Source organism: Syngnathoides biaculeatus, chromosome 20 (assembly GCF_019802595.1).
Source record: "Syngnathoides biaculeatus isolate LvHL_M chromosome 20, ASM1980259v1, whole genome shotgun sequence".
NCBI lineage: Eukaryota > Metazoa > Chordata > Actinopteri > Syngnathiformes > Syngnathidae > Syngnathoides > Syngnathoides biaculeatus.
Window position 1 is genome coordinate 13,712,474 of NC_084659.1, and position 21,174 is coordinate 13,733,647.

Sequence of the window (21,174 nt, forward strand, 5' to 3'; positions counted from 1 at the left end):
CACTTTATTTATGCAAAATTTCAAAACATCTTTGCAGCATACAAAAAGATTTCAATCCGGTGACAACCACAGCAAAAAGGGGGAGAAGAATAACTTTGGTGTCAAGACTGTCACAGTTAAATTCATATAGCACTCTCAAAAAGTCGTCATAAATATAGTTTTAAAAACACTTCAATGTTTTATGACCAGCGGTGATCCGCTTTAAAAAGTTATAAAACACCTGGCAAGGGCATAAATAAAACGGTGACCTTCAAGTGCATTAAATGGGTTTAAAAAGCGGTTTGTGAACAATGCATTGTGGGAAGGTTCAGAGGAGGTGCATTCAAAACATGGAAGCTTTAAGGATCCAGGTCGCAGGCAAGTACTGATTGAAAGCGAAGCACGCCCCCCTCCCAGCCGCGAAATGGAGTTAGTCCCACAGTCGAATTTATGCGGAGACCCAGACCAGCTCGGCAAACGTGATGGGTGAAATTTTCACAGTCGGGGCGAAACACTCCTCCAAGTCTGGCTGAGGAATTTTGACAGTCCCCCCCTTCCCCCTTCCCACCTCAGTGTGGCTCACCAGCCTTCCTAAGCGCACGGGCAAATCCGGAGAAGGCCGACGGCTGTAGCACCATCTTAACCCCAGGTCCAAAATTGGGAGCTAAACCGGGGGCTGTCCGTTGTGCCGCAGGCCCGTGTAAGGCCAGAGCAGCTGCTGGATGGTCATCCAGGAGTCTCCGGTGCCTACCGGGGCAGCGTCCACAGCTGGCTGCATCACAAGGCTGGCCAACAGGGCCAGGAGACCTAATGAGGAGACTCCGTTAGGACCGCGTTGTTGATTTACTGCGCACGCACAGCAGGGGAAGTCAAAAGATCAGAGGTTTTAAATATTTCGATTCAGGTTACAAAACAAAAAAATGAGTTTACCTGCAAGGAGCAGCACCATGGCCAACCAAAGCCAGAGCGCCCTGCCGCCTCGAGCCACCGCGGCCGCCGTTGACCGTGTGGATGTCAAGCTATGGGACAAAGACTGGGACAGTCCTTGGTCGGAAGACGCCGGGCTGGATGAGAAGCTCGGACTGGACGAGATTGGGAAAATGTGGGATTCGGTAAATAACTATGAAAAGTAATAGAGACACTGATTGCGGAAAGGTATCATGATTGAATGATAATCAAATGCAGTTGACAGCTTGATGACAAAAATGGGGGTTGGGGGGGGGGGGGACTCAGGATAGTTTGACATGGCGGAATGGAAGCATGCAGGTGAAAAAAAAAAATTAATATGTCAGATTGATGCCTCACAACACTTCATTCTGAGCGCAGACAAATTTTCATGCTCACTTCTTCCCTTCGCTCCGAACTTACAGCATGACGAAGAGCTCATCCTGACTCCTGAACGATGCGGAAGGAGCAAGAGAAGAAAGCTTGAGGATTTGCTTTTGAGACAACACTCGGAAAGGGTTAGATTTAAAAAAAAAAACCAAAACAAAAAAAAAAAAAAAAACAACGGAAAACCCGGACAGGAACCTGAAATCCGTGCACGACCGAGACGCCACGAAAAGGGCTGACCTCGAGTCAAACAAGCGAAAAGGAGCAAAAACCGTTTGAGAAAGCAAAGCCCAGCCCAAATAAGGAGCAGTTCCAGAATGGAAGACTTCCATCACGTAGTAGTTTAACTTTGCAGTCATTCTTAAACTGGGGGTCTGCAAAAACCATTCTCATCGTGTAGCACTTTACAGTTTTTTTGTGGTATAATTGCCAATAAAGCAGATTCTGATTCAAGACCAAAACAGTCAGGACTGAATAAAGAATTGAAAAATGAGGAACTCTTCCATTATCTTCAGTTAGCTTGCAGAAGAAAAAAAAATCACGCCGCAGCGAGCCAGGATAGCGGCGTACGGAGATGGACTAACGTCTTGAGAGGCAGAATGAGGGAGGTGAGCTTGCTGCCCAGCTCACTGAGACTGGACCGCCTCCTCTCCGGCACGGGCTCCTCCGGCTCGTCGGCCGGCTGGGGGTCCGAGTTGTGGCGGGGCGTCCTGCGGGCACGCTGGGCGGGTCAGGCACTCAACGCGTAAACCCGTGATACAATTGCTTTAAAAAAAACAATTTTAAAAATCTGCATCGCAGAGAGGAAAACTAACGGCAGTGGGGTGGGACGCATGCAAACCACGCACAGACAAAGAGATTCTTGATTAATAAAAACATGACGTTAATGACCGTTTTAAAATCAATTATACCGATACTGTTTGGTGGCCAAAGCCAAACACGCAACACAGGAGCTTCTGGACACACACTTCACCGTGCGGCTGAATGCATGAAAGATGGCGGCATCGCTGTCAATTCCCGTTGCGAGCTCGTTTTGAAATATTTGACGCCCTCGTCTGCCATCGTTCTACATCCCCAGCAACCGCGAGGCCTCTCTTACCCCTTCATCACGACCGAGGACTCTTCAGTGTCAACCCAGGCGGCGGAGCTAACAAAGCGTTTAAGTGGGGGGCGTGCCGTGTTCTTCCCCGCCACGTTCCTGAAAACCACCATCATCAACATGGCGGGTGAGGGGATGGGGGGGGCACAAAAGGCTTTAGCGATCCACTTTGTGGATCCGGCGTGCAATACAAAAGTCATTTAAAAAATCTTTACAATGGCGCTGCCTTCCCAGAAGGGATTGAAGTTGCAATTTTCTGACGTTATTGGACACTTACCACGGAGATCTCCTGTTGAGTCTTTCGGCTTCACTTTCCGCACCGTTGTGTTGTTTGGTCTGCATCGAGGGTGAAAATGTTCAAGAACTATACAGTATCATAAACCACAGGACACAATACAGAACACAAAAAACGTTTTTGTCAGCTTGGGCTTTCAGGTGAAACTTCAGGACGGACATAAAAACCTTTAGGTGGATTAAATTTGACATTTTCTAAGATTTTGAATGCACCGTAGACTTAAATGTATCAGTACATTTTTCAGATGCTGTTCTAGAACACAAGGCTTAACGGTACAACTTGCAGTGAATTTTGGTTTAATCCTCAAATTTCACCTGAAACCCACCATCCAACTTGCGAGTACCGTAGTGCCATGAAATACAAGTTCAATTTGTTTCATGAGGACGGTCAGAAAACTCAAAACGTAAAATGGAAATGTCATTAATCCATTCTAGCCTCGCCAAAACCAAACATTTCAGTAAGGTTTTTCAAACGAGAAAAGGTTACATTATCTGTCTACATGTGTTTCTCCTCCGTTTGTGTTTTAAATTCGTACTGTATCGCAAGGCACCACTGTAATATCTTTTTTTTCAAATTATTTTTCTATAGGTGAGGAGAAATGAAGTGGTGTGATGATAAGGAGCAAAGCATTGATCATGTCCTCACCATGTCATAGTGTATGTTGCCTCCGCCAGAGCGTGGGATTGCTGCTATGCTAACCCGCCGGGCTGATGACTGAATGGATGCGTGCGGGGGGGGGGGGGGGGGGGGTCAAAAAATGAAGTAATCAGAACTTTATTAACACATAACGGAGACACTAGACACAGGCACCAGAGAACGTAGCGATCACGGACCTTGTAGTATTGCGACGTGGATGGCTTCTTGCCACGGAATTCATCTGGAGAGAGGCAAATTCGTCTCATCGTACAGCTCGGGTTGATCTTCAGTACTGTACGTATTCAAGGGAAGCTAGCTACCTCTGTCGGAGTGCGAGCCAAACGACCTCTCGTTCTGCATGAGCGTCTCCCGGAGCTCCAGCAGCTCGGCGTGCTCCTTGGTGTACACCCTCCTCAGGTTCTCCACGTGCTGAATCATAACCTCCACCGCCTTACCGATGCGGCTTTCCTGGCAAGACCCCAAAGACTATCAGAAAAATCCTGTTCATCTTTCGCCCTTTCCACACACAAACGGGCACCTGATGGATGGCTCCGAGCATCTCGGAGCGACTTGACACCCGGGTCATGGACTGGATGAGGATATCCAGATTCTTCTGGAGCCTGTGGATGATCTCCATTGACTGGTTGTCATCCTCGCATAGAGGAGTCAGAGCCTGGGAGGAATGTGGGGCATGTTTATGACACGATCAAATACAGGGGTGTCCAAACTTTTTCTACCAAGGACCGCATCAAAGGACGCAAGAGCCACTGAAGTATTTCACATTTAATTCAGTGTATGTACAAATATGTAAGGTAATAAAATGTTTTTAGATAGCATTCCATTTGGTGGAAAACAAGGAAGTGCAAACTTCCCTTCTCCTGTCTGCCACCCAAGTAGTTAAATGCAAGAAAAGTAATCGACACTGATCACGTCATACAATAACTTTAATATCGCCCGTGGCCCGCGTGCTGGGAATTGGGCCGAAATTTAAACGACTCTTATCCAAGGTCGATTTTTGAAAAGCCACTGACCTGCAGCAGGCCCTGGCAGCTGGACACCTCCCTGCGGACGTTCTCCTCGGCGAGGTCGCGCGACCGCTCCTCCAGCCGCAGCCTCTTCTCCAAGGTAAACATGTCGCACTTGAAACCCAGCGCTAGACGCTGGAACTCCGTCTGACCAAAAGGAAGCCAAAACGCTCACGCCTGCACCCCAGAATTTAAGATTCCTCCTTTCGAAAAAAATCAAACATACCTCGATCTCCTTGTCGTTAGCTGATAGGCTACTGCAAAGGAGAATATGAGCAATTATGATAAGTAACTCGCATGCATGAAGCATGGAAATGTTTGATCGAATGGGTCATCCTACCTGTTCTTATCTTCTCTATCATTGTGGTCAGAGATGGTAGATGGCTCAGCTAGAGAGGAATTTAATAAGATAATTACCTCACAAATCATACTTTGGGGGGAAACAAAAAAAAAAAAAAATTCTGTTTATGTGACAAATACGTTTTTTCTCAGTGGTTGCACAAGTCTCAGGTTGGGCCTCCTCCACCTTTGGTGCTTCAGTGGTTTCCGTGCCTTGTGACTCCTGCAGGTCCAGGACAGCCATTAGTGCCTTCTTGTGCTAATTTAATCTTACCAGGCAATGTTTTTCTCCCCCGCCACAAAATTGTGTAACCATTTTTTTTCAGTGGCTCAAGTCCTTTCCAGAATAATATGCATCATACAAATAGTTTTTTTTTTTTTTAATTCAAGTCAAAATATCACTCAGACATTCCAGGAATTTTCCATTTATCCATTTGTCACAACATTCATTTGCCCCAAAAAATGAGTGGGTGTGGGAGGAGTCTTACCAGTTCTTTCTTATTGATCCCATTGGAGTCTTTTTTGTTCTGCAATTGATTTGGATCAGACGCCGCGCGACTCTCTGATTGGCCGTTCTGTGCCAAGGTCACGCTTGACTGCTGACAGTCGCTCAAGGTGGTTGCGACGACACCGCCGGGCTGCTCCGTCCCTGGCGGAAGAGACGTGGGGGTGGTGAAACTCGCACTCAGATGTCAGAAGCCGTAAACAGACATCTCAATTTCTCTTTTCCCCGCGGGCACACTCCGGACAGGTCGGCTTCGTACCTGCCATGTCGGCCTCTGTGGTAGCGCTCTCCTCCTCCTCAACCAAGACGGGAAGCAGACTAGTGCTGCGAAGTGCGGTGTCAGCGTTAACCATGTTCTGATACCGCGAACAAAAAAAAAAAAAACTGATGCAAATGTGATGAATTGATGGTACTCACGCGTCCTGTGCTGCTGATCTCGATCCAGACTGGTCCAGAATCAGGCTCTGAAAAAGTTATCGCAAGTGAGAACACGTTTTTTTTTTCCCTCTTCTCCATAGATAGACGAAGCATACCTGTCCCATTGCAGTGCAGCGGCGTTTGAGCTGCTCGGTGTGTGGAAGAGACGCATTTGGCTAAATTCTTACATAATGCGCGTTTCATAGAGAGCTGTGCAGCTGCGTGCGCATGTGTTTGAGGGTGCTCAGAGGACTCGCTAACACTGGCAAAGTGCTAAAAGGGTGGAGGTGTACCGCCTGCATACACTCGATCAAACGTTTCGCACGGTTGAGTAAGGTGAGTGTTGTGACTCTGAGCAACGCAACACAGGATATTGTGTAACGGCGCAATTTTACATATGCCCAATTTGTTGCAGCTAAACAGAAAATAGCCACGGCGCGGGGGTAAATAGTGCCAGATTGAAAGCAAAAGGTAAGAATGTGTATCATACTTGCCTCTTTTGGAAGCATATTTCAGATAAGTGGATAGCAGCAAAGAGTAATAACACCAGTGACATTTTCAGATTTCTACCCCCGCTTCCCCACGTGCAAACTTTGCACGCAACACCTCTGAGCGAAAAAAAGACCCATCGTTCCGAATCCCATCACCTTCCTTCAACCCCCCCCCCCCCCAGTATCACAGCTAATAAGGAGAGGAGGAATGAGAAGAAGGGAAGAGGAAGTGGTGAGCAGTTGAAAATAGAGGAAGCTGTTCCTTTTCACATTTTAAACATTTCCCATGTGCTACTGACCGCCGTGCCGCTCGCGTCGCCCTCTTTGTCGTCCGCCTGGCGGTCCTCGCCGGTCAGTGAGATGCTGTGCACAGAACGGTCCATTTCAAGAACTTTGCCGCGCGTACATTCCCGGCGTGAGAAGTTATAGCGACATTCTGCAGAGGAGCAGTTTCCATTTCTCTGTCGGTTGGCTGATGCTACGCAAAGCACGGCAGCAGAGAAACTATTTAGCTCGTGCAACTCCTCCCACAGACAGGAAAACAACCTTTGACTAGCAAATGCGGGCCAGGATCACGTCATAGGGAAATGATGAAACCCGGTAAAAACCGTTTCGTCAGAGAGGAACTACACCAGCAGTGGTGAGATGAAATTCAACTGAGAGTCACATCAATAGGTAAACCCAGTGAACTACATGTTATTATAATCACGATTCCCTTTTTTAGGATCATCTTTTTTCACCTCTCATTCGGAGGAGCGACCTCGTCGGCTGGTGCATTGTTGGTTGGAGTGGACATCGTGGTTGGATCCCGATCAGACAAGGACTCAGACTCTGTGGTCTCATGTGTCTCTGGATAGAAAAGTTTAAAAAAAAAAAAAAAAAAATGGGAATGCCACGTCTAATCTGGAAATACATTTTCTATATCACTGCTACCCATTTGGGGCAGTATGCTCTTGATCGCACTGTCATAGCATGCCGAGCCTGTAAACAAACCCAGTGCAGCTCAGCTTTTGTAATGTAATGCATCCATGGCAGGGGTCGGGAAACTTTTTGACTGAGAGAGGCATCAATGCCAAATATTTTAAAACATCATTTCAAAAGAGCCATAAAATATTTTTAAAAAAACTTCCTGGTTTTGCTCATGCCTTGATAGTCTGTTTCATACATCGTCAGGTTACGCTTCACGCAGGCGTTGAGACTTCCGCCCATTCAACGTGAACGTAATTTGATTTTCAATCATGCCGGTAGGATGGTGAACAGTTCTTGCCGACAAAGGCGTGTCTTTTATTCGTTTGATTATCTTGTCTTTATGCGAAGTTGGCAAAATGTTGATTGGCAACGTTGAGTACGAATGCTTTGGCATACTCCCCCCATCTGTGAATTTAAACACCCAGCAGAACCCTCCCTCTTCACAAAGGCGGTCCATTCATATTGAAAACTTAGGTACACCTCATATTTTTTGTTTTTGAGCGACCTCTGTCAAAAGAGTTTCCATAATTTGTTGTTCCGACACAATCAGCTTGAGACCCTTCTGCACCTCAACTACCACGTAAAAACTACGGCAACCCCACTTGGCCAAACCTTCTCTGCACAACAGAAATCACATGTACAATATGTCGTTATGAGGGCCCCGCGAGCCATATGCAACCACCAAAAGAGCCAGGTATGGCTCGCAAGCCTTAGGTTTCAGACCACTCATCTATGGTGTCTCAGTAAACATGATTTATGAATTAAAATTATCCACGCACTCCTGAATTCCAGACATTTTTAAGACGAGAGGACTGAAAACAGGTCATTCGAATTTCTAAAGTTTACAGTTCGTTGCTAGACAGCCAATCAGAGGAAAGGGGGTGGTCTGAGCCAAATATGGACAAAGCGGATACAAAACTGGGTCAAACAGAAATGGCTGTCAGAGGGACCTTTTCTGGACACTCGTGCAACAAAAATCAAGGAAATTTTTTCCTTTTTGAAATGAAAGTGAGCTTGTACTAAGTCCGTGTTAGAATGCCAACTCTTTGGAGGTCTAAATTGCCAAAATACAGGATCTTGAAGATATGGATGCTCAATTTTTCATGTCATTAACCTGGCCCGTTTACACGGACACCAACACGAACAGCAAGACTGAACAGAATGTGAGCCAAACAGTCACCTTAAAAGCCAGGTAGGTACTGAACTATGATTTTTGGTGTAGCGTTACACCACTAGCTATCTACACAACCTCACTTGTATAAATGTAATTAAATATTACTCTCGAGCATCTTCTATTTTCAGGACCAGCAAGCGACTCGGGATATAACTCATTCCCCGGTGAAGTCACAAAAGACACAGCGGACGACTCGATGCAGATTTGTGCAAAACAAAAGCGAGAGGGGGCGGCGGCGGTCTTACCGCGGCTGTCTGAGTGGGACGGATCAAGCGAGGCGTCCGCCGCTGGGCGCTCGGGGCTGGCAGCTTGTGAGTGGGCGTCCGACGGTACAACTGCCTCGTTCTGAGAGAAAAAAAAAAAAAAACATTCCACATACTGCATTTTAAAATAGAAATGGTAAAACGTCTGAATATGCAATGTACGTTAGTCGTGTGTCAAATAACAAGCACACTCTGGAAATGGAAACACTTGTATGTGAGAAGACGGGTAAGAAAAGAAGCTACGAGGCACCACAAAGCAAATTCCTTCAGTGAAGAGTTGCGAAAAACCATTCGTTCTTGTCAAAACGATTACAGCTGCAATTCCATTTTAATATATTCATCTCGAGACGACTGATTAAATAATTCAGCAGATAAAACTTTTGAACTTCTATCCTTTTATTGATAAAAACAGGACTACTTCAAATTACGAGTGCAGAAAATGCACAAAAAGTGATTATGATTTAGTCCGGAGCATCCATTGTTTATTATTGTTTAACATCTGTCTCTACTTGAAACTATTGAATCGCACTTTCAATAACTCTGGAGCATTAAAAGGTTTATTCATATACATTGCATGTTCACATCTGGTCAATACATTTTTTTTCCCTACAGATTGATACTTCTCAGAGCCCACAGTTTTATTGTTTTTACAAAATCGATGATCTAAAGTGTTGACAATAGCTTGCTCTCTTTGTTAATGCAACGTTAATGTTCAGAGAAATAAATGCATCAGTTTGTCTTATCGTACACCGAAACGTTTTGGGGAAAAACAGTGAGCACAGTGCTCCCGTTGCAATAAATCCAATTTCAAAATTCATTTTTACCTGCAAACAACGGAGGTTCACCTGCGGCTCCAGAGATTCTGTGAGACACAAAAATGAACAGAGAACACACAAGTGGGATGTAAGTGTGGCGTAAAAAACAGGAAATTGAACGTTCTGACGTTCGAACATTTTATCCAAAAGGCAACCCCGCCTTCTTCCGTTCAAGGTCACACAGAGTCATGGTAAGCGAACCAAGGAGAACGGGGGTCAGAATATCACCCATGGCCAAAGTGGCATTAGCGACCACATTCTCCCTGCCCGCCAGCCACTCATGAAGGAACGGAATGGAGGGGATTACTGCTCACTGCGTGGCCTCAGACTGCTCCTCCACCTGGCCATAGAAGGGCCTCGAGGAAGACGCTTCGACACGCACGTTTGTCCATCACACACATCCCCCCCCTGGAGAATGGAACCACCATAGAAGGCAGGGGTCTTCGCCCACGAGCTTCCCAAAATCTTTTTTTTTTTTGTATGCGCGGATGTGAACTGCGATGGTGCTTCAAGGATGGCTGAGTGTCGTTTGACTCACGGATGGATTAAGGGCGTATTAGCCAATCTCAGAGGGAGTTAATAGATGTACTCTGGTACATTTTTGGTTTAAGATGATACAAAGCGCTTGGCTTCTACTTAAAAAAAAAAAAAAAAAAAAAGCTTACTACCTTAAAATAATTTTTGCTTCACCTTGGCCTGTCCACGGTCCGTCCTGGGAATCTTCGGGCTTGGCCGACACGGGAGTGGACGTGTCCCTCACTTCTCCCTCGCCCGTGCCGTTCACCACCGTCCACCTCTCGTCCCCGTCCTGCGTCTGTGGGGACTCCGTCAGCCCGTCCTGCCCTGGGCAGTTGCTCCCCGCCGTTTCGCTTTTCAGGAAGTCTTGAAGGGCGCATTCCTCATCCCATTCCAGGTCATCTCCAGTCTTACAGAGGGACAAAGACAATGTTCAGTTACGGAGAGGTCGGTTTGACAAAAATCAGAGCCAAGATTTGCAACAAGGAAGTTCATAGGTTGCTAGGAGAAACAGCACCAAGCTCATTTTTGCTGTAAAAAAGGCAATTTTTGAGTGGACGCCAAGAGTCGTTGTGTGTGGGTGTCAGTACTTACCAGAAAGCCACCACTGTTTTCTAAGCACACAATCTTGTGAAAAATGGATGACTAAATCAGTCCAGGAATAGTAATATGACAATATTCCCCAAATCTAACGTGCACACATGACATTAGACTAACAAATCATCTCAAACATGCGACTCCAATGAAAATATAGGCAAAATACAATCAAAGAGTGGGTTCAGTACAATAGAAAAGTGGTCATTAAATTTGATCTCAAACTGACCTCTTCTTCTGGTGCTGGTGTCTGGCACGAGGCTTCTCTGCTGTCTTGAGGAGTCTTGAGCTGCTCTAGTTCCTCACAGAGCTGCCGCTTCTGGTTCTCTTGATCCTGCACCCTACATGAGAAAAAGCAAAAAAAAAAAAAAAATAAATCACAGGTGAGTGACGATGAACACCCAAGGTGTCGACGCATTCCAAAAGGGAAGGAGAGAGTTCCTAGAAAGAAGTACAGTGGACATACTGTACCCAATCCGCAGGCCCATGCAGTGTCCCATTTTGTTTCCCAGGGTGACCAGCGCCAGTTCTCCCACTGGCCCAATGCAGATTTATATGACAGATCCAATACCGGCTAAATTTGAGACGGCACACTGGGCACTGATTTGAAAAATCCTAAAACTGGGATGAGGAATAAGCCATTTTTCATTGAAAGTTTGTGAGTACCGGTCTGACCCCCTCGCTCTGGGCTGGGACTGAGCTGCAGTGACTCTTATACAGATATGCACGCACACGCACACGCACGCGCACGCACGCACACACGCGCACACACGCACACGCACACACACACACACGCACACACACACACACACACACACACACACACACACACACACACACACACACTACATTAACTCCTTCACTGCCATGTAATTGTATATCCATCAATTGGAATACAATTTGTTTTTACAAGATCTTCGTCAAGAGGGTTTCTCATTGGGTAGGCATAAAAAGAGGATCTCAGCTCGTTTGGAACCCACTTTAATGGCTAACAGATCCCTGTAGGTGGTGGGGTTTCCTTACTTTGGACTGGAAATCAGCAGAACTTTTGCGTGGACGATAAAGATAAGGGGGCATGTGACATTGAAAGAAATGCCAACAGGTTGGAAGTCGGACATGTTTATGGATCTCACAGTTGAACAGAGTACGTCTGTCGTAGTGTCGAAGTAGAAAGTGTTTCAAGATTGTGAGAAATTGTGTAGTTCATGGGATGAATGACTATCTCCATGCCAAGAAGCCACTGAAAATCAACTCGAGCTACGCATCGCTCACTGTGCATTTCATCGTTGTATTTGCTTTGAGTTTAAAATACTACAATGCAACGAGAATTAAAAAAAAAAAAAAAAAAAACGCAAAATGGTTTTTGGGAGAATTTAGTTCTTTGTGGGATATGTTTTTCTGCGATATCACCCACGGAACATCTGGTCAGAAATTGTCATCAGTATGTCAGTATTTCTCAACATATCTCCTTGACTCTTTTGTTCCATCTGCGACTTAGAGAAACCCTTTTCCAATTGGCTGACAAGTTTCAGTTAAAAATATCCACAAATATGAGAAGTGAATGGGTTAAGATCCAGTTTTACTGACTTGTAATAGCCTTAGTTGTAAAGACTTTCAAAAGTGGATGCTTTTGTTTCAAGCGGGTGATTTTTTTGCATCGATTACACGAGAAGCAAGCAAAACACACACGCTCACACATCTAGAGATGTTAAATTCTTACAAACACAGTCACACATTGAAGCCCTTGCGCAAAAGCAGTGAGGCGGACCTCTTCGAGGTCACGGTGGAAAGCACGACTGACAAGATCTATCCGCCCATGGAGTGTAAATACCGAAGACTATGAGAAGCAGAAAAATGCAACAATTACCTGACTGACAGGTGCAAGATCTCAGTCCGGGACCTCCTCATATTACTGGCCATTTTAACCAGTTCCTTCTCGATGGAGTCGGTGTACTGGGCTAGCTGGTCCAGGCTAAGGGCCCAGTCTTCTCTTGTCGCGTCCAGCGCGGCCTGCACCGCCTGTCCAAAGACCAAACGGGAAAGTCTCTCGCTCAAGTTGGGCTGTTCAAATCACACCAAACTGTCACAGGCGACTTCCCCGGCTGACTCTCCGAGGAGCCGCCACTCAACGAACGCTGCCTTTCCCATTTGTGTGTTTACTGCTGTATGCCGGAACGTGCCTAATGAATGCAGGGTGGCAACACGGCTGAAGGAAGAGGGTGGGGGGAACGACACAAGAGGATAGTCAAGAGCGAGCGAGAAAAGGGGGGGGGGTGCATTGTGTTCACGCTACAATAAACAGCGCCGCTTCGGATGGGCCTGGCGAGAGTTATATAAGAGTGCGATAGTGCGTGGGAAAGAGAGAACAATGAAATGATGCAAATAAACGTGCAACAGGTGGACGCCGAGAAAGATAACGCTGCGAAATTGCCGTGAGTCATGAAGCAGAGAGATGGACAAGACAAGAAGTCATGCAGAGGAAGTAATGAAGAATGGATTTGTTGCGCGTTTCATGATTACGCGTCACCTCAAGACTGGTGTCGGCGTCGAGCTCGGGTTTTGAGTGGTCATCTAGTAACGTTTTCATTGTAGACAGGACGGTGGTGGTTTCGTTTCTGAAATCAGACTTCTACAGGACACAGATAGGAATGAAATTACATCTTGAAAGTTTAAAAAAAAAAAAAACAGGATGTGCATCTTGTGGGTGAATTAAAGACAGAAAAGGCATTTTTCTCGTGTTTGTGGACGTGCCCTTGGGCTCCAAACACTTCATTACCATTCTGTTCAGGAGTTTCTTGAACTCCTGAGCCATGAGTTCTGGGCTCGGTCCATGCATCATCAGCAGCACCTCTCGGTCCAGAGTCTCATCCAGTGGTGAGGTGGAACACACATTGATGGCCAAAGGCTCAACCCTATGCACGGGCTGAAGAGGAGAACCATTCATTCATGTGACATCTGAATTTGTAGAGCGCAACATTGACGGACGCGTGAGACGAAGCGCTGACTTCAGGTGGTGACTGAGCCAGGGCCAGTTCTGATTGCAGGGATCCCGAAGTGCTCTGGTTCAACCTGTAGGCGACCGAAAGAGACACTCCAGCGCTGTCGAGGCAGACAAAAAGGCAAAACTGAAAACGGTTCATTTGCAAATTAATCCGTCTCCCACTAATGTTCCCGTCGTCTATTACGGGTTCTCCCAACGTTTACTGAGCCAAGCCACATATCTCATCCCATCTGTCTGAATGAGTACAAAAAGCCGGTGGCGTATCGTTGCGCTTTGAACACCCCGCATAAACAGAAATAAAGATCTGGTCTCAATTTACAGCAGACCTTGATGATCTCCAGGACACTTTCAAAGTTTGTCATGACTTTTACAAATGGCAACAGATGGCGATACAGTAAATTGTACCGTCAGCACTCTTGGAGTAGAGCATTTAATTGTTTCGCCTCTCTCTCTAGGTCACTGGCATAGATTAAAAGATACATTATTTGGAGTAAATATACGGTTTTATGTCTGAAACTTACCCAGAAAGGTCTGGATGAAACATTTGCATGTGGTTCTCCAGTTTGCTCTTGTCAGCCCTGAGTAACTGAAAGAAACCACCAACAGACAATTCTAGAAAGAAAACATTTTGGCATTTGGAAAAAAAAAACGGTCAGGATAGTATATAGATATGAAAACATTGACCTCCGTAATGGAGGAGTATTCTTCCACAGTCGTCTTTAGCTCGTCAATCTGTCTGCTCCTCTGTAAAAAGATTGAGCAAAATTTATAAAGCACAAGAAAGAGGCAAGTAGTTGACCTTGGTCAGTGACGTGATCTGAGTCAGACCTCTTGTATGAGCGATTCCTTTTCAGTGAGGACGGTATCGAAAGAGTGAATCTGCACCTGAGGACAAGGACGTGACGTTACACAACCAAGCAGAGAACGACACAAAAAAAGGATTGAGAATATAAATAAAGCGGAAAACACTGGAGAGGGGAGGGGATTGTGGTAACCTGAAGGTCAGCGTTGATGTCACACAGCTCCGCAATTCTCTTCTGAAGCTCGTCCATCTCCAGGTTGACTTTGAAGTTCTGGGGTGCCACGAGAGGAGAGTTTGGGGGTGGGGTTCTAGCCGTGGCCATCCACAATGTAAGCATATCTGGAAAACGTACCTCGTCCTCAAGAGAAGCAATCTTGGCCTTGAGATTTTGGTTTTCCTTCTCCTGGAAAGAGGAAGCAGTTCACCCTCCATTTTGCCATCCCGGCGGCTTCATACAAGTATTTTTCACAGCGAGCTGCGTTTTTCCTGACCACGTGTTTGCTGCGCGCGGAGGCGCGAGCTCTTCCTTCCTCCGTGCAGCTCAGCGTGGCCTTCATTTCTTCCACTTCGTCGTGCAGCATCTTCTCTTTGTGGAGCAGCTGCAGGTGACTGCGGGAAGCGGGGAAAAACAGACAAATCCAAGTAAGAGCCGGAGGTCGCCTGCCGCTGTTGGAACCGTGAAGACATCTCACGCTCTGGTCTGGCTGCGCAGCTCCTCGTTCTCGTCGGCCAGCTTCTGGTTGCCCTCTTCCATTCCTTCCATCGCTTGTTTCAGCTTCTTCACTTCCTCCTGGAGCTTTTGGTTGCTCATCTGGAGGTCGGCAAGGCAGTTCACCAGCTCTGACGTTTCGCTGTAGAGGGGACGTTCAAACGTGGGCTATCCTTGGGTTGCACGCACCTGATAAAAATGCGCCCTCAATCGAAAAGCCGCCATTTCTACAGACAAGCTAGGCGTTGCAGACGACATCACCATGGCAACGTCCATAGAGCCATGTGTAAGTGGCGAGCTGTGGAAGTTTTCTGCCTGTTTTAATTCACTCGATGATCTTGCCAAAGCTAGATATGTACAAAAAGGTCAAACTCTATGAAGATATCGATCAATATACTCTCCACAACGACGTACTTTCAAAGGATCTGAAAGACTTCCCTGAAGTAGAACATCCAGACACTAGAAATACACATGCGCAATACTCCATGCAATCTAATCTTTGGAACACGGAAAAATCGCTTCCCAATGTCTCCGTTTCTGCAATTTCCACATCCGGAGACGCAACAAAAATCTGGCATGACAACGACGGACAGCCGACTGCTTGTCTGCAACAATGGCGGGCAAGTACTCGGACGAACAAGCGTGACGTCACGTGCAACCCAACCATTCCAGAATCCCCCCCAAAAAAATATCAAAAAACCCACACACTTGTGTACATGCTTTGCAGTTATCCCAGGTCAAAACAAAAGTACCACAGACCCAATCTATCATTCAAAAATAACCCGAAACCTTTCAAAAATAACTGACTAAATTCAATTCCAATTCCGGAATGAGCCATTTGTACATCAACAAAACTTACAATTCTGCTTTCGACACGTCCCCTCCAAAGCCCTCCAAGCTTCCCGAGGTCATGTTAAGCAACATGGACCTCCTGACTATAATAAAAAACCACAAGAGACACCATCAATGCTCCTGTTGAGAAAATGTAACTTCTTAAGACACAGACACACACCTGAAAGGCAGTCTCTTAGTTTAACCGAGTCCTGGCACACGCATCCTTGCGACTCTTCCCTAGGACGCAACAGAGGAGTCAAAGTAAAACACGGGAGCGTTCACGCCGTCGACGGACCACCCTCATCCCTTCACCCGTTGCTGCGGCAGTCTTCAATCCACTCCTTCATGACGGCGTGGTAAGTGTCCAGGTCGATGGAGACGTCTTTGCGCTCGGGGTCCAGCATGTTGCAGAGCTCCTCCAGGCCGCTGTCCTCCGGGGCGCGGCTGGTCGTGTGCCGCAAGTAGTCCACAATGTGAGACACGTAGACCTTGCCTAGAAATATTGTTGAGGAGAAATATGGGCTTCAAAGTCAGCCTGCACAACAGCATCTCCTGTGGCCAGAACTTTGTCATTTGCAATCTATGGGCCCGCTTTATTTTCAGTCACCCCTGTCTCAATATATGCTATAATTTATCCATAATATGGGGCAGTGAAAAAAGAAAGGAAGACTGCTGCTGCTTCAGTGCAAACCCCCCCCCCAAAAAAATAAAAACTATTTCCTGAACAGGCGTCGACCTACTGAAGTGTGACCGACTGGTTCTCGCGTGCTCGCTCGTGTCGTTGTTACCTCGGCGCTGCGTGTCGCAAGCGTGGAAGATGGTGTCGAGGAGATTCTCCTCGCAGATGAGGCTGACTTCAGCCATGTTGTTGCTCTCGCAGTCCGGCGTGTTCCCTGAGCAGGAGCGGAGAACAAGCACATGACGAGTCGCTTGCCGACCCCCCTCCGGCCGTGAATGACGAGAACATTTTGAGAATGGGCAGCTTTATATATATCAGGTCGACCGTTTTATGCTTTTCATTTCATTCATTTTTTTGAATCTGCATGTTTGTATTTTGACTTGCTTCAGTCAGCTTCCTCATGATATTTTTTTCGTGAACTGTCACAACCTCTGGAATCCCCACCCCCCACCCCACATACTTCCTTCAGAATTTGTGCATGATTATTAGAAAATATCATAGCATCAAACAATTGCTCACTGTAAAAAGGAAAAAAATTACAAAAGTCGTCATCCAGTTGGACATTTAAACTTGCCACTAAATTCATTCTTTAAAATCAAATAACTAATTATTGTATCTGCTTGATGGATATTTTGTCTTTTAGGTCAAGGATTAGCATCGAAACCCATCCAATCCATTTTAGTTGCGGGTATTCCCTTTTGGACCAGTACACAGATCTTAAAGGTCCACTGTCATGAAATGCATGATTTTTAGTATGTTATTAATGGGAAGAAACCACAGCCAGTATGGACCAATGCCTTTTTTCCCCCCACCACAAAACATGATTTTGACGAAATGGCTTTTTGTGACTCCCGCCATCTAAATCCTCTCAAGGGATTTGTTTTCAAGAAGAAGCAGGAAGTGACGTACATGGCAGGACCGCCCTCAAGTGGACTCGTTTCTTTCTATTAAATTTACCTCCCGGAAGGTAGCCCTTTGTTCCTTCGTGTTAGCCAAAATGCCGGCTCGTATTGCTGGTTATTGCTCGAGCACTCGGGAGGTTGGATTCGCTCTTCATACTTTTCCAAAAGAGCTGGTTCGTCGTGAAAAAATTGATTGCATGGGTGCAAAGGACGTGAGCTTTGCGGGTTCCAAATGACAGGTATGTGTGTGTATCCAGCCACTAAAAAAAGGAAATAATTGGGGGGGGGGGGTAATCCGTAAATCAGGGGTGCTAAATGTGTCGATGTGCACATCGGAAGGCTTCCCTGCAGCAGCTGCTGAAGGACGCCCTCCGCAGGACTTGTGGATCGTCACCGGCTGCCGGCCTTGTCAACACGACTTCGGCTGGGGTGGCTCGTCTCCGTCGTGCAAGTGGATCGGACGGGGAGGCGATTTGGCCGCGGCGTCGTCATTGCTCGTGGGCAGCATTGTTTTTATCACCACCGCATGGAGGTGGTTTGGCCGTGATCCGCATATCATCTAAATATGGCCCGAAACGATAAGGTAATATTACCCCGGTCACTTCACTCGGTTGTGAGATGTACTCTTCTTCGAAAAGAGGTTCGGTGTCAGAAGGGTCGTCTCCCAAAGTAGGCGGAAAAGCGTGTTTTCAATGGCGACGTCACGGGCAGTAGATGCAGCCAATATACTTGAATGTCGAAGGAGACTTCCACAACTTTGTGCATGGATGACGCTCTCCGCTTATATTTATATTTTCCCTATTGACATTGAAGCTAATAATGTTATATGTAATTTTCATTACAATACCTATTTTCGACCGTTTATAGGCATGACACGTGGGCTTTAAAGATGAGATTATTTTTGCATTTTTTTCCCCCTACTACATATTCAAAATAAGTCAACCGGTAATTGAATTTGAAATATATTGGTCGAGAACTTTTGAAATAAGAGCTAAATCTCGCCTTTTCGCCGCCTACCTCCATCTCCCGGCGACAGTCTTTTGACAACCAGAGCCGGGCACGGCGGCTCCCCCTCCGCGGAGCCCCCCGTGCCGGCAGAGAAGTTGAAGTTGAGGTTGTAAGAGACGGTGCTGCCGATCGGGGTGAAGGCGCGAGAGCGCACGGGGCTCCCGCTCGGCCCGCTTCTGCTCTCAGGATGCGTCGGCTCGGGTCCGCCTCGTGTGAACGTGAAGTACGGGGAGTCTTTGGGCTGGCTCGTGGGGGTGGAGGAGTAACTCTGCCAGGTTTTAAATTGTTTCAGATCGCTTCGATCGACACCTCTCCTCTCCCCGAGGTTACTCGAGATGGTGTACGTGATGTTCGCTGGGGTCGGGGTGTTGCCCGAAGCGGACGGCAGGACGGACGGGCCCATGTTGCTCTTCTGGGAAGGCGCACAGTCCGGCTTTCTGTCGCCTCGCTCCTTTCGTTCCTGGGGCCCTCTCTTCAAGATGGCGCCAAGGGTGAGCCCGAGGCCGCATTGGGGGCTGTCGTAACTGCTGGAGGAGAGCTTGGGGATCTGGAAGGGCGAATTGGGCTCCCGGTCACCGCGCCACTGGATGGTCTGCAGTTTGCGGCAGATGCTGTCCACCGGGTTGTGGCGTCGTGGAGGCTGGGGCGTGCAGCAGTCCATGATGAACCGAGACTGGAGTCTAGGGGGACGGACGAGGAGGATGATTGATTAGATTTTGGAAAATGGAACCCATGAAGAAAAAAGTTGAACGAAACCGATACAATTTAGAACTAAATTATTTGAGGGAGGAAGGATCTCCACAACTAACAATTGGTCGCCATCTTGGCTGCATCGACTGCCCGTGACTGTCACTCCGGACATTCGCCAGTGAAAACACGCTGTGGCCCCTACTGTAGGACACGCCCCTTCAAACACCGAAACTCTTTTCGAAGAAGAGAACATCTCACAACCGAGTGAAGTGACTGGTGCAATATTACCCTATTGTTTCGAGCCATATTTAGATGATATGCGGATCACTTCTAACTAACATCAGACTCCCAGACAGTCTGTATGAGCCACCCCGGCAAACTGCTGTGCCGACGGGCACGTCGACAGATTTAGCACCTCTCACTTACGGACGTGGATCTTATGTTACGTTAGGATTACGAACCCCCCCCCAATATTATTTTCTTTTCAGTCGCGGTACACACACCTGCCTGTCATTTAGAACCCACGAAGTTCTCTCCTGTGCAATCAATTTTTCAAGACGAACGGGGTTTCTCGGAAATTTATGAAGAGGAAATCCATCCTCCCGAGTGTTCGAGCAATATCGAGCAATGCAACGAGCCAGCATTTTAGCTAACACGAGGGAACAAAGAGCTTTCTTCCCGCAGGTAAAACTAATAGAAACAAACAAATCCGCTTGAGTGCGCTACTGCCCTGTATGCCACTTCCTGCTTCTTCTTGAAAACAAATCCCTTGAGAGGATTTAGAAGTTACAAAAAGGCATATACGCCAAAATCATGTTTTGTGGTGAAAAAACAGATGGGTCCTTACCAGCTGCCATTTTTTTTAATTAATAAAATACTAAAAATCATGCATTTCATGACAGTGGCCCTTTAAGACTCTGACCCTGACTTGAAACCAGCTCCATACCCAGACCGGGCTGGAATCCCCAACAAAGTCTAGAAACCCCAAACTTGAAATATTCGGCATGACACTGTGTTGAGTAAATACTGTATACAAAATAAATGCAATCAATTGTAACCACATTTAAAGTATATAAAAGTCAGACTACATATTTTGGCCCACCTTGTATATTACAAAGATCAATTGGTCTGAGATATTGGACTCAATAGGAATGGCAAATATTTTCTCATGTGGGGGGGAAAAAAAGTTTGCTACTTTTATTTTCATTTGCAATATCAAATGTATTACAATCTCGAGAGTTCAATAATTATTTTAATACGAGTAAATTTAATGACCAGAGAATGGAGGTGTGAAAGAGTGCATTTTTACTCAACTACAATATTAAAAAAAAAAGTGCACCAGGTGGGGATAATTAAAACTAATTCAATTGCTGCTTTAACGTTCAGTTCATCATAGACCAGACAAAATTACACATTATCCAACTGTATGTAACAATCTTTGCATTTGTCTTATGAAGTTACATTAGGAGACGATTAAGAGGAAAAGAAAGTCAGTCGTTGGCAAAAAAAAAAAAAAAATAAAACTCGAGCGGTTGAATCAACGCAAATAAAAAAAAAAAAAAAAACAAAACAGGTTGTCGCCTGAAAATGCTCACAGAAAATTCATCTTACCTTAAATGTATTTAAGAAGCACGAATTGTCGTGACTCGATAGGAAAGGAAGCCGGTGCACGCCGACGCATGCGCATTTGGAGTGAAAGCAAAAGAGCGCAGGACACGGGGGAACAAAAATGGTGAGGCAACGGCGCCGCTAGGCGGTGAGAAGTGGCAACGACAGCTAATAACGAGAGGAGTTGCAAGAGAAATGCTTACGTTCTGAATTAAAAAAAAAAAAAAATCCCTGCATGCAGAAAGTCCCAATAGAAGATCAAAAATCTGAAAATAAAAGGCTGAAGGATGGTTTTAAACTACTGTTGACAAAAACTCTTCCTAAATATATTCAACAACTCAAATTTCATGGTCTGTTCATAAATAAATGAACTTAAATGTAAGCTATTAGTAGTAATTACAGTGTCTAGATTTATGAATCATATTTTAAAAATGAAAGGAAAAACAATTTCACTTTCGAACTTGTGATTGCAAAGTACGACTTCCGTCCCTC

At 46.1% G+C, this 21,174-nt stretch overlaps 1 protein-coding gene across 4 annotated transcripts; it reads right to left on the bottom strand.

Moving 5' to 3' along the window:
* Nucleotides 1–2: 2 nt before the first annotated feature.
* lrmp (lymphoid-restricted membrane protein) lies at nt 3–20,809 on the bottom strand. 4 transcript variants are annotated; one of them, XM_061807299.1, is made up of 40 exons: nt 20,686–20,809; nt 18,394–19,064; nt 16,584–16,688; nt 16,108–16,288; nt 15,974–16,032; nt 15,821–15,896; nt 14,945–15,103; nt 14,744–14,861; nt 14,605–14,655; nt 14,446–14,523; nt 14,279–14,335; nt 14,135–14,194; nt 13,972–14,036; nt 13,455–13,548; nt 13,226–13,372; nt 12,977–13,078; nt 12,317–12,468; nt 10,679–10,790; nt 10,030–10,264; nt 9,349–9,386; nt 8,507–8,606; nt 6,859–6,967; nt 6,418–6,481; nt 5,628–5,674; nt 5,470–5,534; nt 5,194–5,354; nt 4,847–4,928; nt 4,707–4,755; nt 4,593–4,623; nt 4,373–4,513; nt 3,880–4,014; nt 3,662–3,809; nt 3,539–3,582; nt 3,351–3,419; nt 2,688–2,746; nt 2,411–2,509; nt 1,896–2,021; nt 1,348–1,374; nt 910–1,061; nt 3–786 (listed from the first exon to the last, which is right to left on the bottom strand). In XM_061807299.1, exons 2-40 carry the CDS (start codon nt 19,043–19,045, stop codon nt 644–646), a joined length of 4,392 nt encoding a protein of 1,463 aa, XP_061663283.1. In that variant the 5' UTR covers nt 19,046–19,064; nt 20,686–20,809; the 3' UTR covers nt 3–643. The 4 variants fall into 4 exon arrangements, with proteins under 4 accessions (XP_061663283.1, XP_061663284.1, XP_061663285.1 ...); XM_061807300.1 differs by lacking the exon at nt 1,348–1,374; XM_061807301.1 differs by lacking the exons at nt 1,348–1,374; nt 1,896–2,021.
* Between the last annotated feature and the right edge of the window lie 365 nt (nt 20,810–21,174).

Bases quoted from the DNA above. Each gene is read 5' to 3' on its own strand.
- lrmp (XM_061807299.1), bottom strand. From the start codon at position 19,045: ATGGACTGCTGCACGCCCCAGCCTCCACGACGCCACAACCCGGTGGAC. The intron at 16,033-16,107 runs GTGAAGGGATGA...GTTGCGTCCTAG, and splicing joins GAAGACTGCCGCAGCAACGG to GGAAGAGTCGCAAGGATGCG. The intron at 12,469-12,976 runs GTGACGCGTAAT...GTCTTTGGACAG, and splicing joins ACGCCGACACCAGTCTTGAG to GCGGTGCAGGCCGCGCTGGA.